This window comes from Ostrea edulis, chromosome 5, assembly GCF_947568905.1.
Source record: "Ostrea edulis chromosome 5, xbOstEdul1.1, whole genome shotgun sequence".
NCBI classification, from domain to species: domain Eukaryota; kingdom Metazoa; phylum Mollusca; class Bivalvia; order Ostreida; family Ostreidae; genus Ostrea; species Ostrea edulis.
Window position 1 is genome coordinate 39,523,993 of NC_079168.1, and position 24,793 is coordinate 39,548,785.

Sequence of the window (24,793 nt, forward strand, 5' to 3'; positions counted from 1 at the left end):
GCCCCCTCCAAATTTTCAAACTGAAAGTAAATCATGGTCTTTTGTTTAGAAAAAAATTAAACGATAAAAGAAGCAATATTTTTTCTTCATTTAATAATTTAAAAATGTGTCTTCTTTCGTCAATTCGTGAATCGCATCACTATTCTGAAATCTATTGATTAATCAGTATGTATTGGAGAATAATGACTGCGGCTTTTGTTTGATCTCTACAATAACCTGGTACAAAAAGTAATATACTACATGTACATAATCAGTATATTTCGTGGTGCTTCTGTTTTCTTGGATTTCATAAATACAGTATTGTCCTTGAACTTACACGCCTCCTCACAATAAGCAAAATCAGGTGATGGGGAATAGTTTCACAGTTCACGGTTGATTGATTGTTTTAAATTTGACGCCGAGTCAGCAACACCTCATTCATATTTTTTATGATTTCTCTGGCGACTCCTAGTGAGCCAACTCTTTGGGAAACTAGAGAAACGATTTCTTGCGTGCTCAGGGGTTGCAATCCATTAAACGGGTCACCCTTTAAAGTCCAATCCGACAGACTTTAAAATCACTCATAATTCTTACAAAGAAACAAAATTAAGAGTAGGGCAAACACACCAGAGGTAGGATCAGGTGCCTAGGTGTAAGCAATCCCCTGTTGACCGGTCACACCCACCGTGAGCTCTATCTTGATCAGGTAAACGGAGTAATCCATAGTCAAAATTAGTATGTAAAAACGGTCTAACAATGACCTTCATTTTTGCAGTTACTGTCCTTAGACCGGAAGTAGGGGCGGGCATACCGGTGGAGTCCTTAGCTTCAGATGAAATACAATTGCAGTAGTAACAAATAGCTAGGGTATTGTAAAGCTTACGGTGCCAAAATCTTTATTATGGGCTGGGTTTAAACAGGTTGTATCATACCCCGTGGATACAGATATTGCCCTGAAATTTAGTCACAAGCTTCCTCTCGGAGGAATATAAGTTCAGTTAACATTTCAACTTGATTGGTGCACCGTGACCTACTTTTGGGCTAAAGTAGGTCAAATAGTTTTCTGGATTTTTTCTCATCATGGATACAGATATTGCACTGAAGGTCTAACGGGCGTATGTGGTATCGTTTGCGGTGCTCTTGTTTGTGTTTAGTTTCTGATGTGTAATTGTGTTCGTGTGTGTTTTGGATGCATGTGTATTGTGAATATGCGTGCATCTAACCTTGTATTAAGGGTTTGTGATAAAAGCATCAATGTGTAGAAAAAGTATAAGATTCAAAACTACCAAGAAACATAGTTTTGTTATTTTGCAATTTGATATTACTCCGCATCATCGTTATCTCGTCTATGCATTTGCAGTGAAATAGCTACTTATCTGAAATCAGACAAATTGGAAGATATGCACCAGATATGTATGTTTTATTCAGATTTAAGCGGGTCATGAAGACTTTCCTCCTCGCTTATTTAGAACTAAAATAGAATTGGATTTTAATTATACTGAATTATATACCTGTAATTAAATTGGTTTTATTCCTTATTTCAGATTCCCCCATTTAAATATCAAATACAGAAAATATTTCTATTCTGACATTTCTAACATGAAAACTATCAGATTTTTTTAATACCAATTAAATAAAAATACCTAGATGTCGAAGAAATAACTGTTGATTAACAGAACCGCGCTCGGGCTTTTTCGATCACGGAATTGAACGAGCAGTTACCAGGGGAGGATCCAGGAATTGCGGTTAGAGGGGCGCAACTTTATGAAGCAGAGGGTCTGGGGCCGCCTTGTGGTCCCAGTGGGTCCAGGATGAAGCCTTGTTGTGGGCGCAGGGAACAAAGCCCCAGGAAGCTCCTGGATTATTACAGATTTTATAGGGCTTGAAATATGTCTCCTATGAAGTAATTTTTACTATTTTCTGTCATTTTTAAGCAGGTGAAATTAATAAAATGACGCAAATTTTAAGTTGTTGTTTTGGTTTTTTTTAAAATGTAAGTTCTCCCAATAAAAGTAATTCAATAAATCAAAAGATTTTGTCATTTATTATTCCGATAATGGAAGAAAGTATTGCTTATTAAATCGTTTATATTTTACTAAACAAGAGACCACGTTTACCTTAATTTTGAAAATTTTAGAGGGGCGCGCGCCGGCTGCGTCCCCCATTAAATCCGCCACTGTTTACATGTACGGTTAACGCTTATTGTGCAACGTATTAAAAAAAATCTCATAAGAAACTCCGTGTATTTTTTATCTTACTTAATTTGTCCAAGTGGACTGGTTCTGTTTTAAAAAATAGATTTATGTATAAGCATATTATCTATGCTGCAAATTATCCTCTTGGCATGACAATCTTCCAACCTTGAAATAAAAATAAGAACCTCATTTATATCTTACTGCATATGTATGCAAAATGTCAGAAGAATCCACCATTTCAAAATATTATTTGCAATTCTTTTATGTCGAATTGTATGCATATGAATCTGGGGAAAAAATTGACAAGTGGGTGTAAAGATTATTTGGTAAATTTCAACCTTTCAGGATAAAACATTCATAAAAACAAAGAGGAATGTTGATCGAAAAAATTAAATCACATGTGGTTTACCAGATCAGATGTTATATATCTGTTAACACACTGGATTTATCATTTAGATAATTTTTTAAATTATCCTCTGCTTATTTTGACGATAAATCTGCAGAAGAATTATCATGGAAAATCCCAAATGAAGCTACAAAGTTTTGTTAATGAAATTTTCAACGACAGAGTTTGAGACGGGAACCTCAGGAATAATTAGAGAGCGCTCCTAATCCTGATCAAATGAAATCAATGCTATCAGTCCGGGCGCTGACAAGTGTGAAAACGGAATAAAACGATCCTGTCAGATTGTTGACCGGAACAGGCTGCATTTCATCTGAAGCTTCCCCCTTCCAACACGTGGGAGACACGCACAGTAGACTAGTAGATTTTACCAATAGGAAACCGCAAATAGGAAGCAGGTTTTCAGTTTTATTTCTTTTAAATGATATTCTTGCCACCTGAACGTTACAGGCATTCTGGCTGAACTTACAGAAAGAAGCGTGTTTACCACAAAGATAAATTTGATGGGTGAAAGCTATGTACATGATGAATCTAGGCTGTAAATAATAAAGAAAACTTTATTAATAGATGTGTCACCTAGGAACTTTGGAACAGATGCATAGGGGCGATCGTGCTCTCCCCTCTCATCTTTATTTAGGTGTCAAAATGATAACGTGATCTAAAGGATATAAGAAACACATTATCAATATATATCTATGTATAAAAACGAGCGAGCGAGCGAGAGAGAGAGAGAAAGAGAGAGAGAGAGAGAGAGAGAGAGAGAGAGAGAGAGAGAGAGATCAATACAGATGTTGCGTACTTGTCATACCAGAAGATTTGATTATCAATTAGGACCCTTTCGCCATTTTCAACGGCGACTCATAATTACAGCAGATCGCTGACAAATTGGACGCGACTAAAACCCGTGATTTTATTGAATTTTACTATTATCCGGACCGGCTTTTTATTGGTTCATTCAGACCGACGTAGGACGTTTCATAAATCGACTCTTACATGCAAATCTATATAACATATTCGCAGATCGTGAAATACCCATCCGTGTAACAATATACACCTCTGTATTGTGGAATCCTGAAATATTAATAAGTGTCGGGATTGATTTTACAATATATTTCTTAATCAAATCCTTCATTAGAATTAATGTGTGTATCTCTCAATAAACACGTATTAGCAAACCGCGTATGCGCCTAGTAGTCCGAGCTCTTTGGGCCGGTGCGTGTTTTATGCCAACCACTTGGGTTGTATTGTTTATTTAATTTAATGCCTGTATTTTATCCAGAAGTTTCTTACCAAATGAATAGAAAAACGGAACAGAAATTTGACTCGTTCATCCTCCACTCAACAGGAAATCGGTAAAGATCTGATAGCTAGTGGCTCATTTCATATCATTTGACTGGAAAAACAGCCGCATTGAAAGACTTAACCGGAGCATACACACAAAACTTATTCCTTATAATTCCTATCGAAAGAAAAGCTTCATTTTCTACTCCAATGGGTGGAATTTAATAATTTACGACACTTTTTTACAAAAGTTAAATCGATTTGGATTCTAAAGAGGGGATGTTACATGCCTCGTGCGTCTTGACGCGGTAATTAGCGAGTGAGATAATCAGACTCGTTACCTGGGGCCGGCTGATTCGGGGGACACGGAGAGCGGAAATCTGAACCGACGACTGGATCCTATCTAAGACTTGGTGAAAGAAAATCATTATAAGTAGGTTCATTAACAATAGGAGAAACGATTTCACCTGACATCTAAGGCAAAAGTCACGCTTTGTGCCCTATACCGTCAATCACAGAAACCGTCGGTGTTTGACTATGGAGATAAGTTAATAATATTGAGAAACTTTTTTTTCCTGCTTCGGATCTAATAAAGACAGTGCGATATTAGTTAAAGACTTTATCAGTGTGTGAAATATTTTACAATGTCTAAAGTACATGCAGTCTCCCTGTAACAAGCAGTGGACTATGGTAAGAGGAGGACACGAAGTACTGGAACATTATCGCATCTGGTATCTGTATATATTCTAAAGGTCAAGTAACACTTATTTGAATGAAACTTTTTTGGTTGGATTTAAAACGTTGCGCTCACAGCTTGATTGAATTCAGCTTCTTAATCATATGAGATAACCAACAGATGTTATAGGGATGCTACAGACCGTCCTCCACTGCGATATGTGAGCTTTCATTTTAAAAAAACTTATCAACGTTAATTAGAAGTTTTCTGGATGTGACTTCATAACTTTGATAACCATAAGATGAAAACGCAGATTGAGTTGAAATTATCTCGGATCATTTGGTTGTTAGACTCCCTCTTGAAAGGTAAGACAGCTCCACGATGTGGAAATAGATTGACAGAGTCACCCCAGCAGTCGTTCTACTATATCATTTCTGTCTTCTAGACAGTGTCTTTTGTCGTCTGCCTACCGAATTTCAGACTAAACACAAAAATATCTCAATTACGTAAAGACAATATATCTAAATGTGAAAGAAGAAATAAAACAAATTGGTTTTGTTTGAATGATTTATCACAGTGAGAACATCTTTTCTTTGAGGATCTTAAAACATATATGTTGGTACCTAACGACATTTTTTAGCAAAAAGAAACCCACATGTCACTGTTTTGAAGTTAACCTTTGACGTAATATTTGCAGACAGAACTGTTGTTTTGAAAACAATATTCAGTGTGATTTATTATATCACACGTTCCCACAGTTCTCGAGGAAGTCTTTTTTGTGATAAAAAAAAATGGTTTCAATGAATACCTCAGATTGATACTTTACCCATTAAAATTCTTCGTTAATTTGATTATTTTATTGTTTAACAATATTTTGGAGATATTATTTTGATTTTCTGCATCTCTTTTTAGCCAATATCATGGAGTATGCGTTTCTAAAATTTCAGGTTTTTCAAAATTTTGTTTCCGTGGGGAAAATGAGCCGAATCTGTTCTTGTTTTTATTAAATTACGTTAGAAAATCAGGAAACTGTAGTGAATTCTAATTTCTGATACGAAAAATAAATCGATGGTTCGCCAGAACAACACTAGTAAATATGCTACTATCCAATTAAACTTGAAGGTATTGCCCGTAGAGAAACTTCATTCCTTGAAGGCTTTACCAATAATATACGTCTGATTTAAAGTTTTGTTTGAAGCTAACCGCCTGTGATGTACTACAATGCGCTTAATCCTATTGCGATATAATTACATCTATTTGCCTTGTTGGTAAGTATGAATTATTGTTGAGTGCTGAAAAACACCAATAGACCAGATTTTGATCGTGTTCAAGAAAGCATCATCAAAAAATTGTAACATTAACAGCTGATTAAGACTAAAGACATGAAAGGGTACAGCCTATATGTTTTTATGAATTTTGAAAGACCTATGCACCCGAAATAGATTTGTAATTAATAAATGAAAGCAATCCATATAACTAACACATTATTAATTACTTGTTTATTTCACTTTATCATAGTTTTTGATTTGTGTGCTAGTATCAATAATGCATAATTAGGACAAGATATGAAAAGGAGAGAGTATTTCTCGGATCCATTAAATCGGATTTACATTATTAATCGCAATATATTTAAGACGAAAATAAACAGCAACTCCGAGTTAAATCTAGGAGAATCATCTAGACACTGCTATCAAAGTAATTATAGGCAAACTACACGTGACATTTCCAAAGGACCGCTGGTAACGTTTGGGTATCTATATCGATATAGTACTAAATGACTGAAATGGGTCTGGCGGCCCCCTCGAGAATTACAATAGATCTCGCCTAAACTATATCGCTATTAATAATGTAATATTACTTTAAAACATTCTGTTGTGTAAACTATATCGCCATTAATAATGGAAATCTGATTTGAATATTGTAGGATTCCATAATGTAAATTATAGGATTACTGTAAAACGCTCTGTTGACTAAACTATACCGCTATTAATATTGTAAATCTGATTTGAATATTGTAGGATTACTATTAAACACCGTTGTTCATGTGCAGTGCTAACGATATGTTTACTCTTATAATATGACGGTGATTTCAAATTCTACTTTGCGTCTAATTCAAAGTTATTATTGGTACGTAAAACGACCTACGGGATCGTTCAAAGTTATGATGCAATGCCATTTATGAAAACTCTGATTTTTACCAAACAGCTGACAACTATCAGTGTCGGCGTTTACACCCTAATCAAAAATAAATTGATTACTACAGTATATATATATATATATATATATATATATATATTAAGTAAACAGATATATGTATATAGTAAGCAAATGAATATATATAGTAGGTAAATAAATGTATACAGTAACTAAATAAATACTTTGATAAGGTTTTTAGATCTGTAGTTAGATTTATATATATATATATATATATATATATATATATATATATATATATATATAGGAGTTATGAGATTGATCACTGTTCGTTATCTTCACCTTTCAGTAATTAGAACTTTGATTTACTAGGAAGTCTTTGTTTTGATACTTCGGCTAAAAACAAAAATCTTTGATACTTTGTATAACTTTAGTGACATTTTTGTGATTTGTCTTAGTAAAGTAAATATGCTAAAAACCAGAAAAAATATTAAAAACTTTTATAAACTGAACACTTTACCACATGTAATGTTTGGTTAGCGCGTGTAGAAGTAAGATTGGTTGTAATAGACATTTTGTCTAAGTTTCTTAAGAATTCACTTGAAATTAATTACAACTCCGCATTTAATTTAGCGCATATGTTTATCGTAGTCATACTCTGAAACCAACAATGATGATCGAGGGAAATTACTTCAAATTATATTCTTCATATTCCACAACAGCCATAACTATAGTAAACATGAATTAATCAGTAGTCATAAATTCCAAACAACCGCTAAGGTCACGCTAAAACTTTGCTTATCTTTTACATATATGGATATAGCTAGAAAATCAATTTCTTTAGATACAGCTCGTTGTTCATGGCATTGTACTGCATATCTGTATCTCGGAATACTTTATGTTTATTATATTGCAAACTTCATTTTTAATTCTTGCTACATTATTTGTGCTTTCTCCAGTGAATCGCTCGTCTTTAGACTCTATCTTATATTGCTTGTAATAGGTTAGACAATAGAATTTATTTAAGCAAATTTAGTTTTTATCAACCATCAACTGAAAGAGTTCATCAGTCCGTTATCAGTTCATCAGACTCTTTAGATTTAGGCCAATGGTCAACTTTCAGGATTGCAATACTAGTATGTTAGTAGATTTAACCTTGATATGAAAATCAATCCTTCAATGTAAGATGTGTATTTAGCTCATTTTACAATATTCCTATTTTCAATGTTTTTGCCTACAAATTGTAATGATAGTAATTTCCCCATGAATGCATTTCAGTTGTAAACAATGCGCGTATGAATACAGATACATATAGTACGTCTATTTTAACGACAGGGTATTCCGATAGAAGTGAAATGAAAGTAGAAAGTAAATACATGTATATGAAATAAACGTCATTTTTGAAAATACATTACGAGGCTTTATACCCTGGCATACTTCATAAATCGCCTTTATTTCTTAATTAAGCGTTTAAACACAATTGGTCGATGTGCAGAAGTTCACAAGTATTTAGCATATCTGAATTTCCGTACGTGGAAATATCAATTTCTAAAATGTTTCATGTTGTTATTCTTATTAATTTCGTAATGGGTCCTCCGTGTAGGACACCCACTTCCCACATAGCCAGGCATTGTACTCTTAACTATAGACGACTAATTCTCCAAGCACGAAGAATGAATTCATAAGAATTCTCACTTCCGTCCTAGTCGTGGACACTTCATAGCGTATTTTTTCTCATACAGAGTGGAGTGTTCGAGTAAGCGACCATCAAGTTAGAAGTGTTCTTAGAACTTATTTTTTAAGGACAACGTATTTCCAGAATGTTGTTATACCCATATGATTATTTTAATTAATAGAAATGCAACACTTAAATTGTAAGTTCTCATTTATCCATTTAGACTAGTCTTTATACCTGCATTGACCCATCGTTTTTGCTCTCCTACAGAGAAGAAAAATTTGTCCAACCCTTACACATTACATGTAACATGAATAGGGGAACAAAAAAATGGCGTGCATTTCTAGCTAAAGTGGTGAAAGTGGGCATCGAATACAGTTTATTTTCAGTGTCATCTGCTCTCATTTATACTGAATATAGGGAATATTCGTTTTGTGTTCATTTCTATTTGAGATGTGATTTTGAACCGTTTTAAATGCACCCATGATACTTCGCCTATCATATTAGCCTCGTTTTAAATTCTGGGAGGAAAGAAAAATGAAACGTGTCCCTGTTGATCGGTAAATATTCGCTGAGTCATCGGGGAACCAGTTTAGAGCGAAAGCCTGAATATAATATGGAGATGAAAATATACAGGTTTACAGCTTGTCAATTTATTGGAAATCGTTATGCTTTCACAATCATTCAAAAGAATATTTATTATGATGTATATTTGATTATCTTTAAAAAATGTTCTAAAATGAGCCCTTTTTTGAATGATCACGATTTTGTAAGTTTTAAGAGTTTTGCAATTTCACGAAGTTTTCATTTGATGTGTGGCATGAAAACCGTTTATAAATAACTTCAATCTGTACATCAGTAACACAAGTATACACTTGAGAGTTTGCAGCTTATCGCGGAACATTGCTTTGTAATTTGTCTTTATCGAGATTAAAGGTTTTCTTTATTTATATTCAACGATTTTCATATCCTAACTCATAACATTACGTTTATCAACAATTGAAATAAAAAGCCTGTTTATGTTATTGGTTCTATTAATCACAAGAACAAAATCCAGACGGTGGAACGAAGAAAGACGTCCATAATCCGCAAAGCCAAGAGAGCATTCGGAGATTAATTCGTAAGAATAACGGGAATCAATACATGATTGACTAAATATCTTTCAATTCTGCGCTTTTGTAAGAATTTGTCTGTTAGATCATATGCGTGTTATTTCATTTCTCGCCATGCGAGCACGTGATGGGAGCAATATGCTTTTCCTCAGTATCTATAATTACTGAGAATGAACAATCATAGCAGTTCGTGTGTCATACAATGTAACGAATGTATCCTAACTATCTTAGAAAGTGTTTACATAAATCAATCGCGTTTTTGAAATAAGTGGGCAAATCTTGCATAACAATGTATAGGATGTCTAAATATAATTAAATGTGTTAACGAAAAAACAAATATCAATTTGCTTACTTCTGGTGATTGCAAAATTTATACATACTTCTTCCTTCATAAAGAAACGAAACGGGAGGAGGTCACCGAAGACAATCTCATTCGCATGTCAGACATTTTAAGTTTTAAAAAATAATTTATGATGATGCCTCGATAGAATTCAACAAAACAATTGGATGCAAATAGATTGTTTAATTTGGATCCCTCAGATTTTAGAGGCTGATATTCTTTTTATACTTTGGTTTCTATGGTTTGAAACATTGTTGGAGAACTTGACTCAAAGGAGAAACTATTCGGGAATAATTTGAAAACACATTTTGTTTGTTGTTTTGCGTCCCTTCGAGAGTTTTTACTTTTATATCGAAACGTCATTAGCTGTAGGTGAATTACCATAAATTCAGATCTATATACACAAAACGCCATAATTATATATCATCAAGTAATCCATATATATATATATATATATATATATATATATATATATATATATATATATGACACTGCTGTATATTGGTAGACCACGTCATGTAACCGTTCATAATTGTATATATTTGTAGATAACATGGTAGAACCACTCATTTTGGTAGACCACGTGATATAACCGTTCATGACTGCATATTGGTACATGTAGATCACGTGATATAACCGCTCATAACTGTATATTGGTAGACTACGTGCAACGTGATATACCGGCAACCACTTTTAATTGTATATTGGTAGACCACATGATATAACTACTTTTAACTGTATAATGGTACACCACGTCATGCAACCAGATATCTAGATTTATCGACGACGTTTTATCTTGCTTGACAAACATAAAAAATGAAACACTAGTATTCCGATGACCCTTAGTTATTTTGAAGTCACAAGGTACCCTCTATGTAATATTTCCTCAAAATTGACCAACAATATATGTAGTTGTATGTAAATCCAACAACCTGGATTTATCTTTTTAAAAATTAGAGAAAATCAAAATCCTCTCAATATTCACATCTTCGTCATGTTTAAGAACAATGTAACAATAATCATTTCTAGTCATATGTCGATTCGATATACCGCAGTGAACTCGAAATAAGACGCCATAGAGTCTTCCATATCTGCTTCTTATTTGTATATTTTCTTGAATATAGACGACGACAGCAAACTAACAACACAACTATATGAAAATCGGATGACTTCAGTTTCTCCATCGTCAACTTCCCATATTTATAAAGCAATGTTCCTTGTTACCTGCATATAGTGTTTATGTATCTCAACAGATTCGATATGCAAGAACTTGTTCTGTTTATATCAGGTTTTTAGTAAACTCAGGTGACCTATTGCAATTGGTTGTCGTCCGTCGTGCGTCGTCCGTCAACAATTGAACATTTTTAACTTCTTCTTAATAACTACCAGTCCAATTCTTTTCAAATTTGGTATGAAGTATCATTGGGACAAGGGGGACATAAAATGTACATTTCAGGTCTCCAGCACCCCTGGGGCCTTAGGGGCGGGGCAAAAACTGCCCAAAATTGACCAATTTTTAAAAATCTTCTTCTCAAGAACCGGACATGTGTAAGATAAACTAAATGCATGGTGATGTAGAGCAGGAAGGCCTCTACCTAAATTGTAAATTTCATGATCCCCTGGGTAGAGGTTCTGACCCCAGGGCGGGGCCAAACTTGGTTTATAGTGTTTATATGTAAAACACTTAAATAACATCTTCTTTAGTGCTGTTGATACTATATTGAAACTAAATAGATATTTAGAAAGAGCAGGTAGTCCTTTACCAAAATTGTAAATTTGATGATTCCAGGGGTAGGGGTTTTGGTATCAGGGTAGGGCCAAAATGGTCAGTTATTAAATGTGTGAACAATAGACATTTTTGACTTCTTCTTGATAACTATCATTCCAATTCTTTTCATATTTGGTATGAAGCATCTTTGGGACAAAGAAAACATAAATTGTAAATTTTAGGATTCCTGCACCCCTGGGTCCTTAGGGGCGGAGCAAAAACTGCCTAAAATAGACCAATTTTCAAAAATCTTCTTCTCAAAAACCACACACGTTAAAGAAAATCTAAATGCATGGTGATGGAGAGCAGGAAGGGTTCTATCAAAATTGTAAATTTCATGATCCCCGGGGTAGGGGTTCTGACCCCAGGGCGGGGCCAAACTTGTTATATAGTGTTAATGTGTAAAACACTTGAATAACATCTTCTTTAGTGCTATTGATACTAAATTGAAACTAAATGGATTGAGCAGGTAGTCTTTTACCAAAATTGTTAATTTGATGATCCCCAGAGTAAGGATTCTGACCCCAGGGTAGGGCCAAACTTAGTATATAGTATTTATGTGTAAGTTTGCTGATACGGTATAAAATCTAAATGCATACTTAGGAATAGCAGAAGAGGATGTACAAAAAATTGTGAATTTCATAACCCAGGGTTATGACTTTAGGATGAGTTTAAATTAGTCATATCTTTTGATGTTTTAATGTTAATACACCTATTATCTAAAGCCTTTCATCAGTGTATGCACTTTTGAGGGCAGTGAAGTTTTAAGAACACATCTTGTTTTATACTGTTGCTGAACATTAGAATTTAGCTTAGATATTCAGAACAGAAATTTTTCTAGATTTCATAGCCCATGGAAGTAGTGATACTTTTTAACTAGTACTCAGGTTACCGATAAGGCCTGTGGACCTCTTGTTTATAAATTGAGACAGGCTACTGACAAACAAGTTCATGCTTCAGGGGTTTCAACAGCCATGTTTAAATTAGCATTTCTCAAATTCTAACGATCTAAATTACCGATACAACCTGTCATAGGGTTAAACTGTCTGACGTGTTTCATATCGTTTGTTAGACCATTCTTTACACACTGATTTTGACTACGGATTACTCTGTTTACCTGATCAAAATATATTACACACGGTGGGTGTGACCGGTCAACAGGGTATGCTTACTCCTCGTAAGCACCTGATCCCACCTCTTTAATACTGTTGGTTATCTTCACTTTTTCCTTAGAGAGCTTTAGAGTTATTTTGGGGAGGGGAATAAAAAAGACCGAATGCTTTTCCAAAACGATATATAAGTACAATGAATGTAATTATGACAGTAATATATAAACATTGTTTCAATATGATGAAATAGGTTAAGAGCAAATTTGCAAGTTGAAAGAAACACACTAAAGGGATATGCTATTTGTTGAACTTTAGAAATGAATGATTAAGGCTCGCTAGATACTCTTTAGGAACAACACCTGCAACATGTCGATTTGATAGTCTGCATTCTAATTCTTCTGTATATCCTTATGCTTGGAGTTTTAGCAATCATAAAAGTCACAAAAATTGATTTTTCTTAAAATTTGTAGTTTATTTGCTTTTGGGGTGAGATTGAGTTCAGATTAGTCACTCTACACATAAATAAAGGAAATGGAAAAAAATTTACTATACATGTAATTCATTGTGATAATTATCAACTGCATATGTACATTGTACATGTTCGAAAAGACGATTGTACACCGCGGTTGTGTGTTTATAGTGATTGTACACTGCGGTTGTGTGGTTATAGTGATTGTACACTGCGGTTGTGTGGTTATAGTGATTGTACACTGCGGTTGTGTGTTTATAGTGATTGTACACTGCGGTTGTGTGGTTATAGTGATTGTACACTGCAGTTGTGTGGTTATAGTGATTGTACACTGCGGTTGTGTGGTTATAGTGATTGTACACTGCGGTTGTGTGGTTATAGTGATTGTACACTGCGGTTGTGTGGTTATAGTGATTGTACACTGAGGTTGTGTGGTTATAGTGATTGTACACTGCGGTTGTGTGGTTATAGTGATTGTACACTGCGGTTGTGTGTTTATAGTGATTGTACACTGCGGTTGTGTGTTTATAGTGATTGTACACTGCGGTTGTGTGGTTATAGTGATTGTATACTGCAGTTGTGTGTTTATAGTGATTGTACACTGAGGTTGTGTGTTTATAGTGATTGTACACCGCGGTTGTGTGTTTATAGTGATTGTACACCGTCGTTGTGTGTTTATTGTGATTGTACACCGCGGTTGTGTGTTTATAGTGATTGTACACCGCGGTTGTGTGTTTATAGTGATTGTACACCGCGGTTGTGTGGTTATAGTGATTGTACACTGCGGTTGTGTGTTTATAGTGATTGTACACCGCGGTTGTGTGGTTATAGTGATTGTACACTGCGGTTGTGTGTTTATAGTGATTGTACACTGCGGTTGTGTGTTTATAGTGATTGTACACTGCGGTTGTGTGTTTATAGTGATTGTACACTGCGGTTGTGTGTTTATAGTGATTGTACACTGCGGTTGTGTGTTTATAGTGATTGTACACTGCGGTTGTGTGGTTATAGTGATTGTACACCGCGGTTGTGTGTTTATAGTGATTGTACACCGCGGTTGTGTGTTTATAGTGATTGTACACTGTGGTTGTGTGTTTATAGTGATTGTACACTGCGGTTGTGTGGTTATAGTGATTGTACACCGCGGTTGTGTGTTTATAGTGATTGTACACTGCGGTTGTGTGTTTATAGTGATTGTACACCGCGGTTGTGTGGTTATAGTGATTGTACACTGCGGTTGTGTGGTTATAGTGATTGTACACTGCGGTTGTGTGTTTATAGTGATTGTACACCGCGGTTGTGTGGTTATAGTGATTGTACACTGCGGTTGTGTGTTTATAGTGATTGTACACCGCGGTTGTGTGGTTATAGTGATTGTACACTGCGGTTGTGTGGTTATAGTGATTGTACACTGCGGTTGTGTGTTTATAGTGATTGTACACTGCGGTTGTGTGTTTATAGTGATTGTACACTGCGGTTGTGTGTTTATAGTGATTGTACACTGCGGTTGTGTGTTTATAGTGATTGTACACTGCGGTTGTGTGTTTATAGTGATTGTACACTGCGGTTGTGTGTTTATAGTGATTGTACACTGCGGTTGTGTGTTTATAGTGATTGTACACTGCGGTTGTGTGTTTATAGTGATTGTACACCGCGGTTGTGTGTTTATAGTGATTGTACACCGCGGTTGTGTGTTTATAGTGATTGTACACCGCGGTTGTGTGTTTATAGTGATTGTACACCGCGGTTGTGTGGTTATAGTGATTGTACACTGCGGTTGTGTGTTTATAGTGATTGTACACTGCGGTTGTGTGTTTATAGTGATTGTACACCGCGGTTGTGTGGTTATAGTGATTGTACACTGCGGTTGTGTGTTTATAGTGATTGTACACTGCGGTTGTGTGTTTATAGTGATTGGTATGAAGGAAGTATTACTCTCCCTGTTATGTTCCATAATGTACGGTGTCCTTAAAAACCCAATCAAGCCTTTTTATTAAAATACAATACTTTCTGAGGCACTTTTCACTATCTTTTTTTAAATATAAATTTCGTTTCTAAGATTTTCATCATATTGTACTGTGAATGTGTTCGAATTTCATCCCCTCTCCGCGTATTGTCTTTACGACAAGAAGATACTGTTGGATGATTAGGAAATAACGTGGAATCGAATATAGAAATGTTTTTTCAAAATACAAAATCACAATAGGTATTTTATCTGACTTTGTTAAATATCAAGTGTCGTTGACATGACTGATGAACAGAAAAATGGATTTTATCTTTAACATGGGCATAAAAAAACCCTCAATTTATCTTAAAAATGAAATTGTATTGTGGTTAATAAGCAATATAAACACAAGTAGTATGGTGATATGAGGCTTCTAATAGTCTGTATTGTTCAGATATAAGTAGAAGGTATACAGAACACAAGCTGTACAGTGTTCAACAGAAGAGTCTGCTTTCATCAATCTGAAAATATTGAACAGCGCTAAGGGTGGGAATCCTGGCATTTACATGATGGTTTACCTTTGGAAACATTGACGTTGTGTTATACTCATTATTCTTAATTAAGTTTTTATTTTTCGGGGGGTATTGTTTTGGCTGGGTTTTTTTTTTTGGGGGGGGGTGTCTTTTTTATTATGCTAGGAGCTCTGAATGTGCAATGCACCACAGACTAGATAAAAAGGAGAAATGGATACTAAATCATGCGTTTATACAGACACGGGCTTTTCTTTGAGCCCACTTTCTGTATGTCTGGTTCTGCAGATATAAGTCGTCTACCGAAAAGGTTAAAGGCCATAACAACAAGATTGAATTTACATTTGACCTCTAGACTGGTCCTCATTAACCTCTAGACTGTTCCTGAATCTGATATCTCAATTTTCACATTAAATTTTGTCTATATTTAGTAATATTTGTAAATTTTCAATTTTTGTTCTTCAAATCTAATTAATCTAACGTTTATAAAACGCACAAATTTCATCACTAGACAGCGATAATTGAAAGGAAGTAGTACATTCTGAATTATTTGCTCTTGAATTGTTGTAGCAATAATACAAATCTACAATAATTTTATGTGAAACGATTTTTGTGTCTTTTTTGCAAAAAACATACATTGTTATGATTAGAGCAAGATGTGGTTTAGTTTAAGCAGGATCCGTCGATCTGTCCGGATCCGTCCATCTGTCAGGATCCGACCGTATTCGTCCATCTGTCGGGAGCAATTGGTTCTATTGTTACTCAGTTCAATAATTGCCTCAAAACTGTCACTCCCTAGCAAAAATATTGAATGTACATGTACCCATGTAATTCAGGTTATTGAAAATTACTCTGCCACCTTTCACAGGAAGAAATGGACGAATATGACCGACCACTAATGAACAACGCATGCTCTACTACTCTGTATTACCAGCAGAATTTACATGTGGAGAAATTCTGAAAAACATTTAAAGGAAACTTTTTGGTCTTGAACTCATTCACAGAAGGAATTTGTGATGACAACAAGACAAATTCTAGGACAATGAATTCCCATGTTGGTCGTAAAGCTCAATTTCTATCATCATTCATCTAAGGGAAAAACTACAAATAAAAGCTTTCTTCATAATATCCTAAAACCATACCAACCAGAGCCGTATTAAATTTCACCTCCTAAATACACCTCCCCAGCTCCCTAAATGATGACGAAGTGTGAACGCTCTCGACAAGTGCAAGAATCAAAAGTCAGGAGCGATCAATGCATAAAATTCTGGAACATTTCTACGACGAAAGTTGCCTCTTGTAGATGTAATAAACATGCTATGGTGTGGTGACGTAGCATAAAGTGGTTTAGAAGATTATTTATTTAAGACATTCTAGAGAGAATAAAAATGACGTAAACTTCTTGCAAGCGAACAAAATAATAGAAAAATTAAATTAATTTTTAAAAAGTCAAAATTTTATATCATGGAGAATTTCTTATTTTACATAATTCTTCTTTTTAATGGTGTTAAAAAATTGCTATATTTAATGTGAAAGACATTTCATTATACGATATGTAATACATATAGAATGAAATACCATATGTTTTACGTAACTTACATGTATAACGATTAATCCATACTTGTACATGTATTTTTGTCTTCTTGTGAAAAAAAAAATCACTGCGTGTTAGAAGTCCATCTGACACCTACTTTTTGTGGGGTTTTATTTGGAAGGGGTGTATTGTGACATGACCCTTTTAAATCAGAATACGAGTACTCGTGTATTTACAAGTAAAATTTGAAACGTCAGTTGAGTAAATGAAAACTTTACACATTTGAAAAGAGACGCAACAGCACGTGTTTTATGAAAACTATTTCACGATAAATAGAACGACAAAATATTTATTTAGATATGAAGTGCTGTAGTCTGGTAATTTGTCGACAAATCAAATACTTCATAAATTTACCCTCAATTAAGAGCTTATTTCTCGATACAAGAGCAGTGAGAATTCCGTGAAGTACATCGATTTTCTTCTACTAAATTGGTTCTGAAGTTCAGATAATAAAAGATTTAGTCCCTGTAAATCTTTCTCGTTTATTTGATGTATTCTCAGTTTTGATATTTTTCTATTCAGTTTTTGTAAGCCTCTCACTCTCGGAAACCTCTTAAAGATTCGATAATGGAGGACCAACAAATCTGATGGTTGCGTGTTTTCCGTCTGATACAATGAGGGGCAGCTTTTTCAAACATTTGGATTGGGATAAAAATGTATTAAAAGATACTACAAACAGCTGCTTCCAGTGTTTAAAAGAAAAAAATACGCTTTCTTCGCTTCTTCGAAAATTACCGACTAAAGGTTTTCGTTTAGGACCCTTTTTAATAAAGTGAAGACTGTGCTCTTTAGATTCTATTGAAATGTGTAATTTTGTTAATATTCAAGCTTTCGTGCAGATTGTATGGTGCTCCTTCAATATTCTGTTATGCGTTGACATGACAAAAGCATCTCTCCTAATGATCAATTTGAAGATGGAGCAATCAGAGTTATTACAGCTTTAAGATTTCCATGATCAAAGAAATTGTCTTTTGACAAATCAAAGCTTTCAAGGTTTTCAACAAAAGCGCATTGATCAAATCAAACAAATTCCTGCCTATACTAAACGTTTGTCAAACGAAAGAACAAGGCACTTGTACTCGTAGCCCTGTTTATAAGTCCATTCTTCTTTCCGAAAAATACACGATTTACAATATGATATATTGGTTAGAAGCTCAGGGATTTTTTTTTGCTCTTTGCAAATTAAGGCGGACGTCTGCGATGTGCTGTATACGTATTCACACTTTTGGAGCTGTAACTAAAGATTAACACATTGTGTCAATCCTATTTTTATCTCTATTTCAGTATATCAAGACCACTTAATTTCTACGCTCACAGCATGGGCCTTAACCGCATCCCTTTTATTAGTCGTATATAATTTGCAATTGTAAGTAGGAGCAGCATTCCTTTGACGTTTTCTTTATTTCAGTTCTGCTCGCCCTGGAAGACGTCTCGGTGTACACACAGCCGACATTTGAAAATACTTCTGACGTCACGGCCATTGCTGGAACAAATGCAGAGCTCAGATGTAAAGTCCATCATCTTAAAAACTACACGGTGGGCAATTTCTTTGAAACTCTGGTGACCTATTGCGATGTTTTTGTCCGTTGTGCGTTCACATTTTGAACCTTTTTGACTTCTCTCCGATATTATAGTGACAATACTTTCAAAGTATGTAGTATTATCGCTTTATGGGGAACAAGAATTGGGAATTTCGTGGTCCCTATCACCTTATGGGTTGGGCTGTGGGACCAAAAACCTTTACAAATGATACAATCTTTTAAAGTAACATTATTATATAACATCTAGCAGTCAAACTGTGTGTAAAGTCACGATGAGTAAAGACGTTTCTACAGAAATTGTGATCTTGGGTCGGGAATCTGCTGTTAGCCAGAGTAGTGATTTATGGCTGAAATAGTGAAAATGTGTTATTTCTTTAAAAAGATCTTTTTGACTCGGAACATCAAACAACCGTACTGAGAACTTAGCAATGATGGGGGAAGAGAAGCTTCTAACAATATTGTGAAATTCATAGCCCCTTGGGTTAGGGATTATAATGATAAGGTGGGTCTCTGGCTTTATTTCCTTTAAAATCGTATTTTTGACTCTTGGATATTGAACTTGTCACATAGAAATAATTATACGAAGAGAAGCGTCCAACATTCACCTCCCTTGGATAAGGAACTCTGAGGAAAATGCAATATTGCTTTAAGATTATTATTAAAAAATCCTGGACATTAAACAACTAAATTGAACATGTAACCTGTAGACGAATGGGGGTGGCGTCTACCGACACTTAAATGTCTGGTCCTGAGTCAAGTTGTCTGGCACCAGAATCGGGAAATCTAAATCAGAATTTCCTGTACGCATAGAAAACAAATTTCAAGTTCACAGCGATAACCGCCATAAACAAGGTTAACATGGTACGATATAGGAATGTCAATGTCCGTCTGTCTGCCTACATGTATAGGTTCTGTCATTCTCCCACTTTACATCTAAATACAGGCGACAACGTTGTAATAAAAATACCTCATATCACAGCGGGTATGGCACGATAAAGATCCCTTCCTGCTCAAAGGCCGTAAGCGTTGAGCATAGGCCCAAATATTGCAGCATTTCACTGGCAATGGTGACGTCTCCATGATTGAAAAATTCTCGAGAGGGCGTTAAACAATATTCAATCAATCAACCAGATGTAATAAAGAGACATTAGTAGCTCATACTTGACACAAAAGTGGCTTATGACAAGATTACTTGTAATGATTCATCACAAAATATGAAGCCCAAAATCTGTTCAGACTTACTGCACCATCAGCACACAACACTTTCTATCTGTATGTACTGATTTTGTGTGCGGTATTCGGATGAGTGTTGAAGTTCATGGTCCTCATGTGATCACAGACATAAAGTACAAATTCAGTTTATACATGTAGTTTTCTTCAGCAGAATTTGCCGTCTGATGATCACGACTGATTCTGTGTCTCTGCTTATCACCCACCAGCTAACTCACTGACAATCCACCGTTCTATAATTTACAAATTGTTTTATATCGGTTTGTCGTTGATTACCACGAGAAAATTTGTTTTGAACGATTTTGAAAGACATCTAGTTTTGCAGGTCGTTTACAAAAAAATACCAGCCATAAAGAGTATCCCGCACATTATTTCTGGAAGACAAAATAGCATGCCTATACATAACGCGAATTCTAATTAGCTCAAATTCCATCGAGACTTTTGCAATGGCACGATCAAATTATTCATGCAAATTAATCAATTACGACTTTATCGACGGGTTTGTTCCATCAATGATGAGTAACACACAAAATCTACCCAGAGTATCGGACAAAGGATTGCAAACTCTTCAAGTTCAGCTGGTTTGAATTTTTCACTCATATTGAAAAGTCACCAGTTGTAAGTGAAGTACCACAAATTTAGACCTATGATTAGTGCTTATGGCTGTAACGCGCCAACTCCTGCCGCGACACGGGACCTCCGTTTATAAGGTTATGTCTGAAAGACCCGTGATTCCCCAGCGTTGGCGAAGGAGCAATCACTACCTATGTTTACGTCTTAGGTTTGGTGCGGCCATGGCATGAGCGAAGCTCGAACTCACGACCTCCCGGTTACGAAGCGAACGCTGTATCAGTGAGCCACCGTTACCGGTCTTCATGTTCCAAAAAAGTTACTGAAAATAACCAAAATTATATGGATTAGAGAAAATACCGTTAATTGATCTCGACGAAACAGGTCTAAATTTACAAAGACTTGGGGGATTTAACTAAACACCCGCTGCTCTTTTATTTCCCTTAACGATTTGCTGAAATGCAATTGTTACAGGTTTCAGGTTTCCAGTTAAGGTTTCAGATTATCGTGATCAGAGAAAGAGTTTCACATGTGAATGATTTGAAAATACTTGGTGGGCATATATTATGTCACAGCAAATAAGGCAGAATATAAAGAGTTCTTACAGAGAGATATGATAGATGCAGCAGATTCGCATCTCGTCACTGCGACATCAACTTTAGGGGAGACCACAAACCCCCAGTTCTACTGTTCATCAGTATGATTTTCTCCTCCAGATATCATCGTTATATCATTCTGTTACTTTATCACAAGGGAAGAGTAAAAAGGGTAGAGCGAACTTGCAAAAATAAGAGAAAAAGATAAATACTTTGATTAAAGCCTTGGGAGTTTCCAGTTGATGTTCTATATATTCTGTATTAAGGATAAATCGAATCTCCTCCACTGTATTAGGGGCAGCCACAGATACAACCTCTGTATTTCCCAAAAAGCTGCGTTACTTTGGTTATTGGAAATAATTATAAGGAAAGATATCGATACTTCGGCAGCGTTTAACTAATGAGGACGACTTCAAGCTGTTAATGATTTATACCTACTGAAATTGGCTTATAATTTAATGAAACGAGCGCTTTTACGTAGTTTCCTTTTGCTTATATTAAAATATGTCTTTGGGCGATCTTAACCTCAAGTATAGAAGACGTCCAGGACACCAAAGTAGTTTTGCTACCACTTTCACCAAGTATTGATAAACAAATTGATTCCCCATACAATGAATTGTATACAACGGTAAGTATTATATACAGAATGAGAATAAGCTAAGTAAGAGGTTTTGTCCATTGTGATTGTGGTAAAGAATCCTGTTAGAATAGATCCTCAGTACCCCCTTGCTTGTCATAAGAGGCGACTGAATGGGGGTCCTTCGGAAGAGACCGCAAAAACCTAGGCATTATATCACAGCAGGTGTGGCACGATAAAGATCCCTCCCTGCTCAAAGGCCGTAAGCGCCGAGCAGAGGCCTAAATTTTGCAACCCTTCACCGTCAATGATGACGTCTCTTTTTGAGTGAAAGATTCTCGAGAGGGACGTTAAACAATTAATCAATCCACCTTATCATTCCCTCGTACTAGGTGGTGTGGATGAACCCTAGAGGAACGGTGATAACCCGAGACGTAACCAAAGTGACAGACGACATTAGAATAAGTATAGAACGGAAGTTAAGGGAGGACTGGAATATTCTCATTCGGAACATCTCCTACCAGGACAGGGGCGACTACAGCTGCATTGTCAACACAGTACCGATTCCGCAAATTAAACGCGTCCATTTACATGTCAACGGTAAGCGATTAGATCTACTAACTTCACACACTTTATCACGTGCTGACCAAACAAAAATAAATAGAAAACCAAACAAACGAAGAAATACGTTTTATTGTTTAAAGCATTCTGTGGAAGATTACAGAGACTTTGAATCTTGGTGATATTTATATTTAAATTTATATTTTAAATGTCTTTCCCCATAATCTCACGGTAAATTATAACGAATAATAGTTAATAGTAATTATTATGACAATAAAAATTATATATATACATATATATATACATGAATATATTATATATAGACTGAGAATATATATATATATATATATATATATATATATATAATCTGATTTATTACCCATTTATTTCGAACATATACAGTACCCCCATCGATTATTGATTATGCATCGTCGAGGTCGGGTATGTACGTCCGAGAGGGAGAAACTGTTCAGCTGGTCTGTAACGCCACGGGATACCCTCCTCCACGGATTCACTGGTTCCGCAACAAACACATCAACGGTAATACATTGCTGATATCGATAATCTCATAACAAAAGCGTCAATACATTGTTATTATCGATCATTTTATAACGCGTCATATAGAGATCCGATTCATGTATCTTACCGATTTTATTAAATCTAGCCATATCTTTGTTCACATAGAATGAAATCTGGAGCTAAAATTCTTCATATAGAAATATTATGCCCCCTTGTATATATTGTTTGAAGGAAGAAATCAGAACTATTGTTTGAATATTGTATATTGTTATTATTTTACAAGTTAATACCGTTTAGTTTTACATGTGTTGGGATAGAATTGCTTTGAATATTGATTGTTTTACAAGTTAATACCGTTTAGTTTTATGTGTGTTTGGATAGAATTGAATTAAAACAATGCCCATTAGCATTTCATAAATATCTTCAATGAAATATATCGTAATCCTATGCATAACATAATCAGTATGTAAAGCATTATGAAATGATATTGGAGAATAAGTCGTAGTCACTACTGTTCATGACTTGGGGTGCTAGAGGAATCTCTGAATCCGTAATAATCAAATATCATTCATTCAAACTTTGTCCAACATGACACGTCTCTCTTACATCCTCGTTTTGGCAGCGATCACATCTAACTTCAGTGTTCTCCAAGCCTTATTAATGAATGCTAAGTGGGAATGGATAATTACTTGCTTTAAACATACATACCTACGAATTACGAAAGCCGATTAGTATCATATAAAAAATAAATTCACCTTCCATTATCTCGTAATTACGAGATCATTATCTCGAAATTACGAGAAAAGACCTCGTTATTACGAGAAAAGATTTCGTTATTACGAGATACGTTTAATTATATCAAAATTACGAGAAAAGATCTCGTAATTACGAGATGATTATCTCGAAATTACGAGAAAAATATGTAAATATTGGTCACACGATATCTTTCTTTATATGAGCTCTCCTCTCCTCATTCCGTCGGTGTGTTTTTGATGCTGTTTTAAATATAAGAAATCACTTTCCATTCAAAGCATGTCAAGCAGACCATTAGAATTTTTAGAAAGTTAACATACCGAGCGAAAGTTTATTCATGCATTTAAAGTACAAAGAAAGAAAACGACGATTTATTATTGTAGGTTTCTGCACTATCAATTCATTAAATCAATTAAATTTTACAAGTTTTACGATATAACCTAAGCTAATGATAAAGTTAAGCTATCATAATGCTTAGTGTAACTGTGTAGGAAGTTCAAGACTCTTGTAATTCTGCCGTTGAGTGCACATTTTGATGGTACATATTGTCATGTGGTACATATCGTCCTCGGCGACGATATGCACGTACCTTCACGGTACATATTGTTCGTTGGTACATCTACTAAATATTGTCGCCGACGATCATATGTGCCAAGAGAAGGAGGAATATTTTTTGCACCACGGTACATACTGTCGTCGGAGACAATAGATCATTGGAATATATTGTCGCCGGCCACGATAGAGGGGAAGGGGGGATTGAGATAACTATGGGTATCTCTGTAGAGAATATTTAGCTGTGGTTAGATGCTGAATTGTTTAATTTGAATAAATATTTTGGATTCTTGTGCGATTCCAATACCATTTTCAATGTAGGCTGTGATCGCCTTTTTGTCAATCCCATTAAATGATTACATGTTTGACTTATTTCATTTTAGATATTGCTAAATTTCAATTTAACATATGTTTAATATGAAAATATAATTATTCTAACAAACCACTATCTAGCGCTTTGAGTGTATGCATCTTTTGTTTTTACTTTTACTTTCTTAGTAGCGCGCATGAATAGGACAGGACTAGTACCATAAGTCTCGATCTCTCACTTTCTTTCAAGCGTACTCAATACGAAATGATTTGATAATTAAAGATATATGATGGCATTAATCAATAAAATAAAAAAGATATTGCATACATTGGTGTATAGAGTCTAGATTTGTAA

The 24,793-nt window shown here is 35.2% G+C and overlaps 1 protein-coding gene across 2 annotated transcripts in view; it reads left to right on the forward strand.

Annotated features, from left to right (window-relative positions):
• Nucleotides 1-3,607: 3,607 nt before the first annotated feature.
• LOC125652280 (opioid-binding protein/cell adhesion molecule homolog) overlaps nt 3,608-24,793 on the forward strand; it is a 30,766-nt gene continuing 9,580 nt past the window's right edge. The window contains exons 1-4 of one of the 2 annotated variants that reach the window (XM_048881337.2): nt 3,608-4,899; nt 18,639-18,766; nt 22,137-22,344; nt 22,708-22,845. In XM_048881337.2, the coding sequence (XP_048737294.2) occupies nt 4,836-4,899; nt 18,639-18,766; nt 22,137-22,344; nt 22,708-22,845 (538 nt within the window). In that variant the 5' untranslated portion in view covers nt 3,608-4,835. Of the gene's footprint in view, nt 4,900-5,725; nt 5,803-18,638; nt 18,767-22,136; nt 22,345-22,707; nt 22,846-24,793 lie in introns of those variants that run through there. The other variant, XM_048881338.2, reaches the window with a different exon arrangement.